Here is a 15130-nt window from a genome sequence, read left to right on the forward strand (position 1 = left end):
GAGGCCTACGCACACGGGGCTCCCAAGTCAAAGGTAACAAAAATAAGAAAATAAAAGCCTGATGGCCTTAACTTTGGGTTAAATAGTGGCAGAGCTTGAGCAGAAGTTGCTGCTTCGCAGCCTGCTAAGAGCTCAACTTATCCCTCTCTAGAACAATGAGAAGTGGCAAGACGTTGAGGAAGGGAAGAAGCTCAAACAGGCAGAACAGCCTCCCCAGTCTTTTGTTTTCTGCCCAGGAACACTTTGGGCACTGGGTAGTTATGAGACTGGGTATGGAAGAACTGCCAAAAAAAAAAAAAAAAAAAAAAAAACCACTTTCTGCTAAGGAATATAAAAACATGTTAGCATGGTCTTAAGCACCATGGTTTTAGCTCTCAAGTTACCTGTTCTTAGTACAGCCACACTTTTTTTTTCTACCGTTTTAAACATCTATTGAATGCAGGCAAGTTTTTAAATAATCAGCTAATTAGAACAGAGGCCTGATAGATCTTCTGCAAAAGCACCTCCAGCATCAATGTTAATATTTAACACGGTTATTATTATTACAGTAATTAAAAAGTGAATTAACAGTGCYAAGCTTGGTATTTTAAAGAACGACCTGCTGATCTATCACGCTCTCCTTAAAGGGCCTGGCTTTCAGGGGCAGCGAACGTGCCCCGCTCAGGGGCACCGATCGCCGACGCGCCGGCTCCGCAGTGCTCCTGGAGCCGGAGGGCCGGGGCTGCCGGGGAGGGCGCAGACGGGAGCCCCTCTGTTGGGGCACAAAGCGGGTCCCACAAGCCCAGCGTGGGAGGTGCACAAGTAAAGTCTCAGTCACCGCAGCGGGCACCCTGCACCCGGTGCTCTCCCCAGCACCGGCCAGCGAGGCTCTTACTGCATCCACAGACAGGGGAGTCTCTTGCTGCCRGATGCATCTTTCCCCCGCAGCTCAAGTAAATCTCCTCCCACCTCTTTTTTTTTTATAATTAATATCCCCGCTGCTCAGCTGGGCACACGTGCCAGGCACTCTGCTGGGTGCCTCCCTGGAATTTTCTTCAGGGTCTTTTATTTTTGGCTAAGGTTTTCTAATTAACTTATTCTTCCATCTGGCTTAGGTGAACTGTGCTAAACACAGCACATGACTAAGCAAAATACAGCCATGTACCAAGAGCTACAAGTAGGAGGGCCCACTTCCTTATTTTATGCTTTATCAGGCATAGCCACCACATATGCTACTTCCCCATTCTGCATATAGGAGATCACTTACGTACGTTCATACCAGAGCTTCTCCTGGCGAAGGCTCATTCACACTGAGCAGACGACGAGTCCACCATATACAAATTAATCCTGCAGCCAGGCCCTGTAAATTCAAGAGCTAAGTACAGCACAGCCATATAACCTCATACACATCATTAGGGGTATTCCTCCAGATACAGGACTTCAAAATGTTGAAGGATGATTTACATTGTTTAAAGTAAGCAGAACAGATGTGCCCTGTATCCCAGAAGGATGGAAGGAACCTTATCAGTAGAACAGTTAGCATTCTTTAACCAAGGACAACCTGGAGCTGCTCATTAAAAATCAAGTGTTTTTTTTTTTTTTTTTTTTTTTTTTTTTTTTTTTTTTTTTAATATATTGCAAGCTTGGCAGGAAAACCCAAGGTCTGTGTATCCTCAAGTGAACTGTCTTTATTATAATATTAAAAATCACAACCATCGGTCAAAAAGACCCTCACCCAGGTGATACCCCTTCCCCGAGCACACGTAATAGTGGACACAATAAGACAGCAATATTATAACTGCATGTAAATTACACAAGAGCACACTACCAATTACCAATCAGTGCAAGAGGGAGGTACTTGGGAGTTACTGATTGTGCAAACAGGGTTTGGTTGTCCCTTAAAATCCACCCAGATCTCTGGTAGGAACAATCTGTACTTAATGAAAAGAGCAAAACACGGGCTAGTCTGAAGTAACCCACGTGACTGAGTGACACTTGYCAGGGCTCATCTCCTCAGGAGATGATGTAGCTCCCCCAAGAGCTGGCAATATTACAGGGTCTGGAGCTTTTCATGTCTCTCTATGTTTGGAGGAAAGCAAAGGGGGCAGCTTCTTGTAATGTTGCACCAAAAAGAAGAAAGTTGAAACAAATGCAACTCTATACCTATATGGACAAAGCTATGCCACAAGTCCATAATTCAATATTTTCATTAACATTTTCAAAACGATGCATCCTAATAACTATCTTACCTAAACAATGTATTTTTCTCGATATATTAGTCAAGAATTTGCTTTGCACCATTAACATGATTCTACTACTTTTTTATTATGGCAAAACAATGAAAAGCAAAGTTTGTTCTATACCTACCTGAGTATTTTGCAGTGACTCAGTTACCTGCACTTCCCAAACCTGTGACCTGGAATGGACCACTCCCATCCAGCACAACAACCTTATGCTGTAAGGAGACTACCAGGTCACAGCAGGAGCCACCACAAGCAGCCAAACTGGTTTGCCAAGATGAAAGGTATGATAATTAGCAAAGACCTGAATCACTACCTGATCTGAACAGGATGCCTACTGCTGAAAGTGGGTTCAAGTGTCAGAAACATCATTAGTCATTGCTGTACTTTCCTGGGTGAAGTTAGTGATCACAGCTCCACATGGCAACAGTTCTCCTCCCAGTGGGAAAAGGAGGCGAGTGAGTCGGCTCAGAAATAGAGGTAAAGTTAAGGAATTAAAAAACAGAAACACATGAATTCATCTGATGAACCCACATAYTACAAATACACAGGAGAGTGCCATGGCACCATGATGGAACCTGCTCTGCTTGAATATTTTCCAGCTGCAACTGCACCTGCAAACTCCTTGCTGAGGCCTAAACTATTTGACATCCAAGTGATTTCTGCCTATTGCAAAAGGAAAGATAGTTTATTACAGCAAGGCCACCTTAATATGGACTAAGATCATATTCAAATGCAAGAAATATTTAACTGTCATTGCTTTAAAGATGACAATTTAGATGGCTTGACACACAATTAAAAATTTATACTTTTATATTTCAAAATATTTAGATTCCTGTACTCGTACTTCCATACTACCTGGGATAGTAATAGGGTGGAGGGCTCATATGCATTTTGTTCTTTAGGTTCAAGATAGTTTCCAGGAGAACAGAACTCTCATGTGAACCATACAACAGATGACTCTTACCATAGTGCGATTTATTTCTTAAAAATCTAGTTTATTGCACTTGTCTCAAAGCACAACCAAAACCAAAAATTTAAATACAGAAGAAATAAAGTAAAAAACCCACCCTAATTTTATTAAAGCTACACTAAAAAGTAGTTTAAGAAGAGCTTTTGACACCAATTTCATATTAATCACCATAGCAAGGTATATTATTATACAGTAAACAAACAGCTAGCAAGCTCAAGCCATTACTAAGATGACTTTGGAAAGTGTAATACAAAAGTGTCACTATTAAATAAAGCCACYGCATTTCAGCATCTGAAGTTTGGCAGGGTGCAGGTAAGTAGTCACAACCCTTCTCCAAAGAAGCTGACTCAGGAACTGCCTTTAAGACACTTTYAAGCTGAATTTCAGCTTCTAGAGGGTCCTCAAGACACCAAGCTATGCTTGCCTAAAACAGACAGGGATTATTCCATGAGCTGATTCCATTACAATCCACTGCTAGAGAGGCTAAAAAAAACCCCAAAACCCCACAACCCTCTGGGGTATTGTCCATATATGGATGAAATAGCAATGAAGCAAACCTATCATCTGTAAACAGGAAACAAATCTGTCTTCCCTGCAGGACTGAAAGATCACACAGAGAATGGAGAGCCAACATTACAAGTGCTAGAGAGAAAGAAAAAGAAAAAAAAAAGAAAATGAAGAAAGAACGAAAGAAAGAGTGACATAACTTGGTTCTTTCTCCACAGATTGATATTCTCACCTTGCACCATGTTTGTTCCAAGTCTATGCTGAAAGAAAACAGAGGTTATAAAGGAAACACATTTTTTTTTCTATGTATTAAGTTGTCAAAACAGAAACATCCTCACATTTCAACTCCTGGCCTTTTCTGAAGCTAGCTCATTTCAGTATTGGTTAGCAGCTGTTTAAACATTCTGATGATTTATAAGCTTAAAATAAACATAAAATAACTCCTCTGCATACATACCGAACTAAAGTTCCACTTGTCTACAGTTCTATTGCTTAAAAATGAGGTATCCTTTAAAGAAGATTTAGAGKTTTTTTTAAAGAAAAAATATAAACTGCAATGATTAACTTAGGTTATTTCCCAGTTCATCACATGTATCTGCTGCAACAGCTATCAAGTATAAGACACTTCAAAATTTAGCTAACATAGCTAAAAATCACAATATTGTTAAGTACCTTCCCACAATATCACAACTTTTAATGAGATATACAGGTAATTACCAGTTTTCTTTTAATAAATCTAAGTTTGGTACTCAAAACAACTTGAGTCCAAATGTTAAAGCACTGGCTGCAGGCACAATATAACACAACAGTATGCTGAAAGCTGCCCTGTACATTCCTGCTTTGCATTACAAATCCAGCGTGCAAGTTCTTCCTATTCCAGTGTGGGATTTGCCCCTCACAAAACTCTCAGCTTCCCCATGGCCATGTGAAATGGGCAAAARCTCCCCCAAACACTGTGTGGAATCCAAACTTCTCACTTGTTAATGACGCCAAGTAAGGAACCAAACGTTTAGAAACACAACAATGGAAGAGCCTTGCAGATACTTAAATGGGAACGGTCAAACTAAGCTCCTTTCAACACCAATGCTGTGTAATCAAGATGTTCCAAGATCATCTTGCTAAGAAATACTTTGCCATGTTTTGTTCCATGCTGCAAGAGAAACCTCGTTCTAAAGAATGTACAATAGTCAGAGCATTCCCATCAGTTTGGAGTTCTAAATATAAGAAAATGAGAAATATTTAATGTTTCTGCTGTAGAGAAATATTTAATGCAACAGAATTCCTTCTCAAAAGGAGTACACGTGTTAGTGTGCATGCTCTTGTAAAATAGTCACTTTCATGGCTAATAAGATTAAGTTAAGAGTTATACTTCCAAAGAGGCTGCTACAGTAGTACAGTATAACAATTGCAGTATGTCACACCTACAAAGTCTCCAAAAAGATACTGGAACAGACATCTGAACTCACAGTTTGGGGCTATTTAACAGGTCAGTTCTTCCAATACAAAAGTGCTAATACCACAGGTCCAATATGAGTGGATTTTAGATCCCAACATTCTGAACGTACATTACAGGAATTCARTATGTCCTTTTTTTTTTTTTTTGGTGCTTTACATGCTTGAGAGACTTCATATCACTTCCCATTCATCTTCAAAGTCATCAGTATGAAGCAAAACAGAATTGTCATTATTTTTCTGCAAATTATGGGAATGGCTAAAGGTCTTGGTGAGGCGCTGGAGAAGGGATCCTGAAGGACTGATCGCCCACAGTTCATCTAGAGGGGTCACTGCAAAGCACAATTATCCATCTTTTAATCAAGGTAATAGGCTTCAAAATATTAAATAAATAATATTCATAATAATATTCATAATAATATTAAATAAATAACTTTTCTTTTTCTAGTTATGTCAAGAAAAACTTACTACTAACATGGAAGAGCAACCTGGTGAAACTCTCACGGCCAAGTAAGCACTTAGACTATGCATCTCTCCCTGTTTATGATCGATTTGGGCACTATAGAAAGGTATACTGTGGAACAGCATAAGGCAAAGCAGCCAGCACAAAACCCAGCCCACAAATACGTTGGATTGCCACGCAGAACCAACTCGCCTGCTAAGCGTGACACGTTTCCAGGAATCTTCTTCCAGTAGTCTCCCGCCGGATTCTTGTCGGTCACGCCGTATCGACGGGCGACGTCCCCGTTCGGGCAGCGTGCCCAAACTGTTCTTGTACTTACGGCCAGCTGACAAGCCTGAAGCCCTAAAGACAATCAGACAAGAGGAGGGAATAATGATCTGCGTTCTTATACATTAAATAATCTTGCAGGAAAGTTCAGTAAGAGAAGACAGCARGTCAGAAATACTTTTATATAACCTTACATTGATACTAGAGAAACACTTTTCATTATAAAAGACACACATACACACAAAAGGTTTTGCTTTCCCTATGGCTTTCTAAGTCCTGGGCTGTCTCTTCAATCCTTTTTATGCTTTACCTTGCATTGAATATAAAGGCAATGAACAAAGTAGATGCTATGAGAATCTGAGCCTCTAGCCCTATATAAGGAGGATATTGGAAAGCCCAGATTCCCGAAGTGCAGCCCACAGGCTGCCTGCAACACATAMAACACTTGAGAACAAAAAAGGCTTGTTCTTTGCAGACCTGGGAGGCCTTGCATCTACGGGCCATGAGAATACTGCAGTGTGGATACATTTTAGGGGCTACAGCCACAAGCACCAACCRGTCTGCACAAGTACAACCTCCGGAGACCCACTTAGGGCCTCTTGGCTTCTGTTACTGTGCAGAGAATGGTCCCCCACTTAGCTTTTCTTAGACAAATTATAGTATTCTAGATTTTTTTCCCTCTTCTTCAGAAGAGAGCAGGTATTCTGCAACTGAAATGCTAGGAATTTCTGCAGTTAAACATCCTTAAAAAGCACACAGCGCTGATACACAGTTAACCAGAAAGACAACTGTGTTTTATTTACAGGCAAGGCCAAAATGTGATTACCTAACGCACTGAGCATACAGGATTAACAGCAAAATGGGCAAAACAGAATTAGGTTTTTGAGAGGCTAATAGGCTAAATACATAACACATAAATAATAGGCTAAAACAGAATTAGCCACATCTGGACAGGACCTTCATTTTTTGTCACATTTAAATAAACTTTCCTAAGTAGTCTTATATTCCTTAAGAACATGGCTTTAGTACAAGCTGAAAGGAAAGTGCACCACCTAATTCAGTGGTAGCAGCCTGGAAAAAAAAATACGTAATAGAAGCTCACCCCAAAGTCACGTTTCTCTTCAGGTAAATACCCACTACTGTAAGGGATAGGGGAGGGAAGTCCAAGTCTCCTTTCAAAGATAACCCATTATCAAACACTTTATTGTTTTTCTACTAAGTAAGCATATTTGATTGCTGTAAATATTACTGAATTTAAACACTGCAATGGTCCAATATCCAAATTAAAAATCAAATCACAGAATAAACGACTGAGAATATGGTAGAAAGCACAAGGAGTTAATGTATTGATTTTTACCTGGTACATGTTCCCAGTCAGTGCCTACTGGCATTTCATCTGTAATTCCAATTCGTACATGGACATTCCATTTGCTATCAATTGCCCATAACATCTGATCATTTGGACTTGAATGAATGCTGACCAAGTTGATTCCTACTGGCTATAAAAATTAAGCACAGCATTTAAACTTTGTACTATTTTATCTTTAAATACAAAACACTTCTTCCGCACAGAAGTAGGCAACAGAAGTAAAATATTTACCAGAGATTAAAGGAAAAAAAATAGACTAATTTTGTCATTGTACAAGGTTATCAATTTTCTACAAAGTCAGCCTCTTCCTTAGCAAAAAGGAATGATCTGGAATTTTGATCGAATGCTCCTTGAAGTTGATTCATATTGTTCAGTATCCAAGTACAATATTTCTGAACTTGTATTAATATATTTGCTTAAGTCTTTTATACTAACCAGGCAGTTTCAGCTACAAGTTGAAGTGAAAACTCTTCTACTGAAATGTATGGAGCGCAGTATTTTTCCTTATGCCTATCTGACAGTTTTCCTAACATATCTAAATCTGCCCCATACTACTAAAAACATACAATTTGCACATTTTTAAATTCTAAATGTCTCATCTTTCCAATGACACAGTGATCTACTTTCTTCTCAGTATTCCATTCTACAAGAATAAGACCCGGACTCTAAGACCACTGTAGCATGGAAACTGTCACATTTGAAAGAGAATGTCTACAATATTAGGTACCAGCAAGCCAAGGGAAATATTCTTCCCATTCTCTTCCCAGAAAATATTCTAGCTGTTTCTATGGATTTTTGTCCAAAAACAGTGTAACTGGACACAATGTTTCACAAACATCATAAAGGTGATGATTCTGTAGCAAAATACACAAGCCAACAGATTTGTAAATATCCTGAAAAATATGTATGTTGAAAGAAAAACACAGATGAGAAGAAGGATATTTAACACCATGTCAGCTTAAAGTGGCACTGAGCAAGATGGTGAGATGCTCTGAAATAGGCTGCGTCTTACAGAGGAACATTCCTCAATTCCTGGCTTTAGTCTCAGAGGCACAAGCTGAATTTTCAGTACGATCAATACTGGAACAAATAAATCTGAGCTCCCCATATACAAACCTGTGAAWTCATAACCACAGTTACAGGCAYGCATGAGTTCATGACCATGAACCTGATGCGTCTTCCATGTACGTACAATTTTCTGCTTTGTTTCTGCCTTTAAAAATCCGGTATTGGGGTGGGGCTGACCCAAGGGCTACACTGGAGTTTTCCTGTTTTTCTTTTTTNAAGTGTGTTAGTTACATAAGTGCTCTCAGATTGCTGTTTGGCAGTATAATAAATCAGAGGACTACAAACAGGAAGTGTGTTAGTTACATAAGTGCTCTCAGATTGCTGTTTGGCAGTATAATAAATCAGAGGACTACAAACAGGCATAAAGGCTGCCTATCATACTCGGTCACTTGAGAGGACGTCACAGAGCGGGGAGGAAACSAACTCTCTCCTCTGGTCTTGCTGCCTCTTTGCTGGAAGTTACTCTCATCCTTTACTCCAGACCTGTTCTTACCCTCCCTTTTTTATTTGGCTTTTTCCACAGCTACTTTGGCTCTGACTCTCCCTGTCTGGATCCCATTCTCTTCTTCTATCATTTGCTCAGAAAAAAATCCTTCCTTTACTTAGAAAAATTTCCTTAGGAGGAACTGGAAGAGTATTTCCAATCAGAAAGACCAACTGAGTGCCTACAGCAGGTACCTAAGCCTGGGTGTTACTGCAGGATTATAGAGAGCAGAAGTTAAGAAAGGAGATAAAATATCCAAAGGAGTGAGTGGAGCATGAAGGGAGTTGTATGATACCACAGCTAAATAGCTTTTTATATGAAAGCTGCCTCAGGCAAAATTAGGAGCAGTTACATCTACCCAATTGCGCAGTGCTAATGTATGTAAGAAGCAAATGGAAACAATCCAGTTCTAAGATCTCTGCCAGCTTGCCCAGAAGTTTTTCCCATTTGTGGTCTTTCTAGGTAAGCTCCTGTCCCCTCCTGAAGCTTTGCTATGCCTCTGGGTGCTTCACTTTCAGCTTCCCTTCTCAGGCTCCTTAGCCCCAATAAACTGTCATCAGCAGCACAATCCTCCCCTTGCTCTCCCCATACAGCATCCAGGCAAGACACTGATGGCAGCATCCAAAGCTCCAAACAGAAAATACCGCGCTGCAACTTTCTGCCCGTGTGAAACACACAGCAAGGGACATGACTGGCAGCAGAGCTAATGACATGATTATATTCAGCAGCTTCTGGAATATAGCACTAGGAAGCAAGTAAAGATTAAGTCTTAAAGTCTGATGCAAAACTTTTAAGCACATTAGGCCTGGAAAGCATAAAGTCATCTATGATAAGACATTTTCAGGGCTATCAGAGCAGGTGAATACAACTGAGTCACTACTTTCTTGACATGACAACATGCATCCCTTCTGGCACAATCCTACTGGAAACACCTCAGGCACTCTACATTTGCAGCAAGTTCTAATTATCGTAATGGACTTTAGTATTTTGCCATCAATGCCACAATAAACAGAACTATTACAGATGCAGTTCAAGATTGAATGGAGTTTTCTTGCAGCAGTAAAGAGATACATCTGYGCAAGTTAAGTGCTTACCATATTTCAAAAATAAATCATTTCAGCATAGGTTTTTCCCAGCTGGTTTAAATATGTCACAAGTGTAATTTACTGAAGAGTTTTCAATTTAAAGGGTAATATCAAGGTATATAATAAAGGCAAAAAGGGTAATATTAAAACAAACAACAAAAAATCCACACACTGTTTTCCTTTCACATACAGGACAACCCAGAAGATTTTTCAACAAGGTACACCCCAAACACCTGAAACCCAACCTCAAGAGAGCCCATTTTAGCCAAAACCAGAAYCCAGATTCTTGTGTCCTCTGTTGTTGCACCTGAGCTACCAGGCTGCCCATTCTCCTCTACCAGCTGCCATTGCAGACTCTCACTGCGGCCACGTGCTGCCACACACGCCAGCTCTAACCTTTTCCACACACAAAACTGCACCATGAGCATCTGTATCATCTGCTAGAGATGAGCACCGAAACACATTTTGTTCACTCAGTCCAAGAGTTTGAGGAAAAAACAATGCTGATAGAAATGAACTAAGTTTGCAGGAAGCACCTGACTGACCAACTCCTAAATGACATYAGGAAATACTGTCTGTGCTGAACACATTGATCACCTTGCCCATTAGCTTTCTTAATGCTGTGGAAGTCACTTGTACTCCTTCTGGAAACCTGACAGAAATAAGCTTCAGCCGAAGAACTTYGTGTACACAAAGGAATGTGTCTGTTCACTGYGAGGRTGACAGAGCCCTGGCACAGGCTGCCCAGGGAGGTTGTGGAGCCTCCTTCTCTGGAGGTCTTCCAAACCTGCCTGGATGCCACCCTGTGYCCCRTGCTCTGGGTGTCCCTGCTGGAGCAGAAGGGTTGGACTAKATGATCTCCAGAGGTCCCTTCCAACCTCAACCATTCTGTGATTCTGTGAATCAAAATCCAGTAGAAATCTGAAACAATCCATTTCCCCTCTGAACTACTGCTTCAGTCACAGCTGAACCCACACCACTCTGGCTCAATATCCTTGTCAACAGGGAAAGGAACCACGTGCAGAGACACCCTCAAAAGCATCTCAACATTTTCCATGTCACTTTTCAGACAGTAGAGAGTTCACGTATCAGCAAACCTCCAATATCTCTTTTCCAAATATTCAGRATGAGGAAGACTAAACAAAACATACGCAGTCTGTCCAAATCCTATCCYTTCCACAGTGATTAGTAGCAACAAGCAGCATGAAAATTTTCCTCAAAAGATAAATCAGAAATGTTTTCAGCTCTTGCAGGCCAGTCTGTAAGAATGTAAAATCTGACAGATTTCTCATATGGTGTGTGCAGCTCCGGCTTTCCTGGTTAGTTTGAAGACTAGCAGACATTCAGACTGTGCTAACTAGTAAGACAAATAAAGAATATAACTTAAAGAGAGACCCCCTAACCTGGGCCTAACTATTTGCACATTATTTTCCAAATTCAATTTGAAAGAAAGTAATAAAGCACTTTCAGCACTACAGGTGTCAAGAAAGCCTGAGGAGCAGGCTAAGATCAGCACTGATAAAAATGTTTTTGCACTTGGAGTTTCAGAAGCAGCAGAAATTACAAACTTGCCAAACGAAGCATCCCCTTCCCTTTGCAAGAAAGTTCAAGACAAAATAGAAGAGGAGGAAAGATTATGAATATATGTTTGGCCTTCTTGGAAGTCTCATGTTTTTCAGGAGCACTGCCATATAACGGTCAGAGAAAGAACATTATTTATTGAATAAAAACTGGAGCATCATTTTTCTCAAAAGTTTCTGAATTACCACATGACTCTATCCACCACTTCTGGCCTCCGGAAGTCAAGCTCAAGATCTCTCATATCCAGCTAGCACAATGAAGAAGAGAAGTCAAAAAGAAAGTCAGTTTTCTTGACCTCTCCCCTTTGGCCACACTATATTRTTAATTCTAAGCTCTCAGAATTGCAGCTTTAGCTATTTTATATACCCTACTGAAGGTTAAATATGTTTCTTAATCTCTGGAGAAACAAAATAATTAAATGAATAGATAACTGTGTCTTAGTTGACAGAAATATGGGCACAATGAAGGAGTCCAGGTTTGAAGATGTTATTAGTCCAGAATAAATGTGTGAAAGTGGAACATTCTCCTTCCCACAAGTGCTTTCAATGTCAGTCTTGTCAAAGAGTAAATATACTACCAAGATTGTATTTTCAAGTGGAATAAACAGAAAGTTCMTCTACTCAGAGTTTGGGCGTGCTTTTTGTGATCCCAGCCTTCTGGTGCTGATAACAATTGCTATCAGCTGTGACAGGCTACACATCCACTTTTCTGAACATGACGACAGCAATGCCTTAAAACAAATGCTGGAAGGCTGAAACTCCTACACAGAAAAACCCCAAATACCCTGACATCACTTTTCCTAACCAGCAACAAAAGGCAACACAATAAGCACTGAACCGCAGTAAAATCAGAGCGAGGGGGCTGTACTAACTGCTGGAAGTGTGTTTTTCACCAACTAARATCTCTTTTACGTCAGTTACGATTTTACCTAAGTTATGTTTTCCATGATTACATACATTTTAAGCTGTGAAAAACAGATATCCCGGGATTCTAAAGCTGCTAACCAAAACACTGCAAGAGGAGCTTTGATCTCCTCTAGCTACTTGKAACTCACCCAGACACAGCGGCTCTGAATCCTGCCAAAGATTGCTTTGGTCTACATCTTATTGATAACAGAAAACCTCCGGGAAAATAATGAACCCCTTACTAATGTCTTCATGAGGCCTCACATAACTAAGGGTATATGCGACAGGAGATTTGCTAGTCTGGTCTGCAGATAACCTAAAGGGTTAATGAGTGTATTGCATCTCCAAGCTAAATAGAAATGAGCTACTAAAATAAGTTATTTCTTCTCTCTTACCTATGTTGCCTCAGCACTTTGAAGCAGAGCTTGCAGCAGCTACAAGGACATCTGTGCACTAGTCAAGGAAAGCAAGCTCTTCTGTACCACCAAAAGCAGACTTGAAATGAGCAGTTATGTGGATTAGGCACCAAAAGAGACAGTTTTCCTGGCAAACAGAATCATCTGTCTTGAAAGTAAAAATTACAATGCATTCAACAGATTAATTCTACCCTCTGTTGATCAGCTTTGATGTTGATCTACTAGAAAGAGCAGAAAAAAATCTGACCTTGAAAAAAAAATGCTCACTTCTTCCTGTAACATTTGGAACAGAACTGACCTTAATGACACCGGATTTAATAAAATGGGCCTCAATAATAATAATACTTCACCAAAGAGTGCAAAGGCAAGGAAGTCTTCAGATTTGCATTAAGTTTTTGGTAAGATATACAGAACTATTTAAGGAGAAGAAAGGCAACAAAGGAAGTGACAACCATTTCCTCTAAGTCATCAGTCATCTAAAAGGCATAAATCAAACTCCTGACACTAGAAGCAGATGAAGGGAAATACCAGGCATTGAAACCTCTCTTATTCTGCAAAAATCAAAACACACTACATTTCTTTTCAAGTGTCATTATCTATTGCTTCTTGGTCTTAAAAACCATTCAAAGCACAGCACAAGTACAGAAAGACCACAGTTGTGTGGTGTTCCTCTGCTGTTTGTACAKGAAAAAAGAAAATTGTCCCTCCCAGAACAGCAAGAATTCTAAATATCTTCTATCAGCTAGGATATCAAGCTGAAAAAATATTTTATATTTATACTAGATTATTAGATTGTTTAACATTATGTTAAGTTTCTCTTAACCTGAAATGCCTAAAGCTCCAAGGGACCGTTTTATGACATCCTCTGCTGAGCAGTTCTCTCTTGCCAACCCAAGCAATTAGACAGAACAAACAGGTTTATACAGTGACCAAATAGTGAACATCTCATTAAACAAATCTCTCTCTCTCTCCACAGTGGTGATAAATCACAGGGATATTTACATAACTTCTTTATTTTACAAGATAGCTTTTTCAAGCCTTTCATTCCATGAAGTTCTGGTCATAAATGAGCACAGAGTAGAAAGTAAGAAAGTGAAATTAATAAAACATGTCAAACATGTAAACCATTTTTAGAACCTGATCGTTTACAAGCAATAGATGACTAGTGAGTCACTAGAAATAGTTGCCCTGATCTTTATTTTTTATCCCTTCTCAGACTACGCTCTATAGCCTGTCTCAAGCAGGAGCCATAGGACATGAGTATTCCTCAAAAACAGCTTTTGCCCCTGCAACTTTTTCAGTAGGTGCAGGGGGAAATTAAAAATAACTAACTAAATAAAYCAGAGCTGAAATGTAGGAAGAGTTCTTTAGAGGAAAAGTATTCCACATTTAGAGAAATTTTAAAGCAATTTTTTAATTGAAGATAATTTTTAACTTTTGGTTAACTTTTACTCTATTACCATCCAAATGGTTTTAAGTATTTTTTTTAATATTCAAATTTTAAATTAACTCTTTAGGACAGACATCTGAAAAGCAGGAAATCTTTATAAATACACATACATATTTTACAATAACTATACACAGAAACTTTATGTGTCTTGATCATTCATGGGAATTAAGGGCAAGTGTATAGAGAGATACACTAGAGTATATAAAAATTCTGCATTACATAACAACAATGGAATGAAAAATACTGCCTGTTTTCCGCATATGAATCATTTCAAAGACTCTGATCAGTCTTGTCAAGATCCTTAAAGCASCTTCCAAARAGTGACYTAACTACAGACTGCAAAAGAGACTAGTTGAAGYGCAGAAAAYGTCTATGTATCAACTACCATTGCTTGAGATATTGTAATGATCACAATCAGTTTTAAAATATTGGATAAAATAGAGGTGAAAGAAGACAGTAGAGAACATAAAATGCAGGTTTTACTATGAAAAGATACTGCAGTCATAAGCAACAGGGAAGAGTAACAAATGGGAGCTATTTTAGTAAATATAGATATATTAAGCTCACCTGTCAAGAATCAAAGACTGAACTTATAGTAATGGACTTGAGCATAAAATCTATATGAAACTACTGCCTCTGAACACATGTATGAAGTTTTGCTAGATGCTGGACACCTACAGCACTCCTTTAACAAGGAGCTACATGGGTAAAGCAGAGTCTGCAGCTCCTCACAAGCTTCTCATGAGTCATGAGATCTGGGATACAACAAGTCATATCAGTTTTGACATTCACTAGGGAATGAAACTTTAAACCAAGTATGGATGCCATGCGATTTGAGAATGCTTTGGTACCTGAAGCAACTGAGAGGCAGTTTCGATTTCCCTCTTCAAA

At 39.4% G+C, this 15130-nt stretch overlaps 1 protein-coding gene across 1 annotated transcript in view; it reads right to left on the reverse strand.

Moving 5' to 3' along the window:
* Window positions 1-3990: 3990 nt before the first annotated feature.
* TECPR2 (tectonin beta-propeller repeat containing 2) overlaps window positions 3991-15130 on the reverse strand; it is a 38548-nt gene continuing 27408 nt past the window's right edge. The window contains exons 18-20 of the mRNA XM_026050406.1: window positions 7239-7380; window positions 5807-5956; window positions 3991-5483 (exon numbers count right to left, since the gene is read on the reverse strand). Of these exons, the coding sequence (XP_025906191.1) occupies window positions 5326-5483; window positions 5807-5956; window positions 7239-7380 (450 nt within the window). The 3' untranslated portion in view covers window positions 3991-5325. The remainder of the gene's footprint in view (window positions 5484-5806; window positions 5957-7238; window positions 7381-15130) is intronic.

The sequence above is a fragment of the Nothoprocta perdicaria genome, unplaced genomic scaffold, assembly GCF_003342845.1.
Source record: "Nothoprocta perdicaria isolate Ctin4 unplaced genomic scaffold, notPer1 scaffold_69, whole genome shotgun sequence".
NCBI lineage: Eukaryota > Metazoa > Chordata > Aves > Tinamiformes > Tinamidae > Nothoprocta > Nothoprocta perdicaria.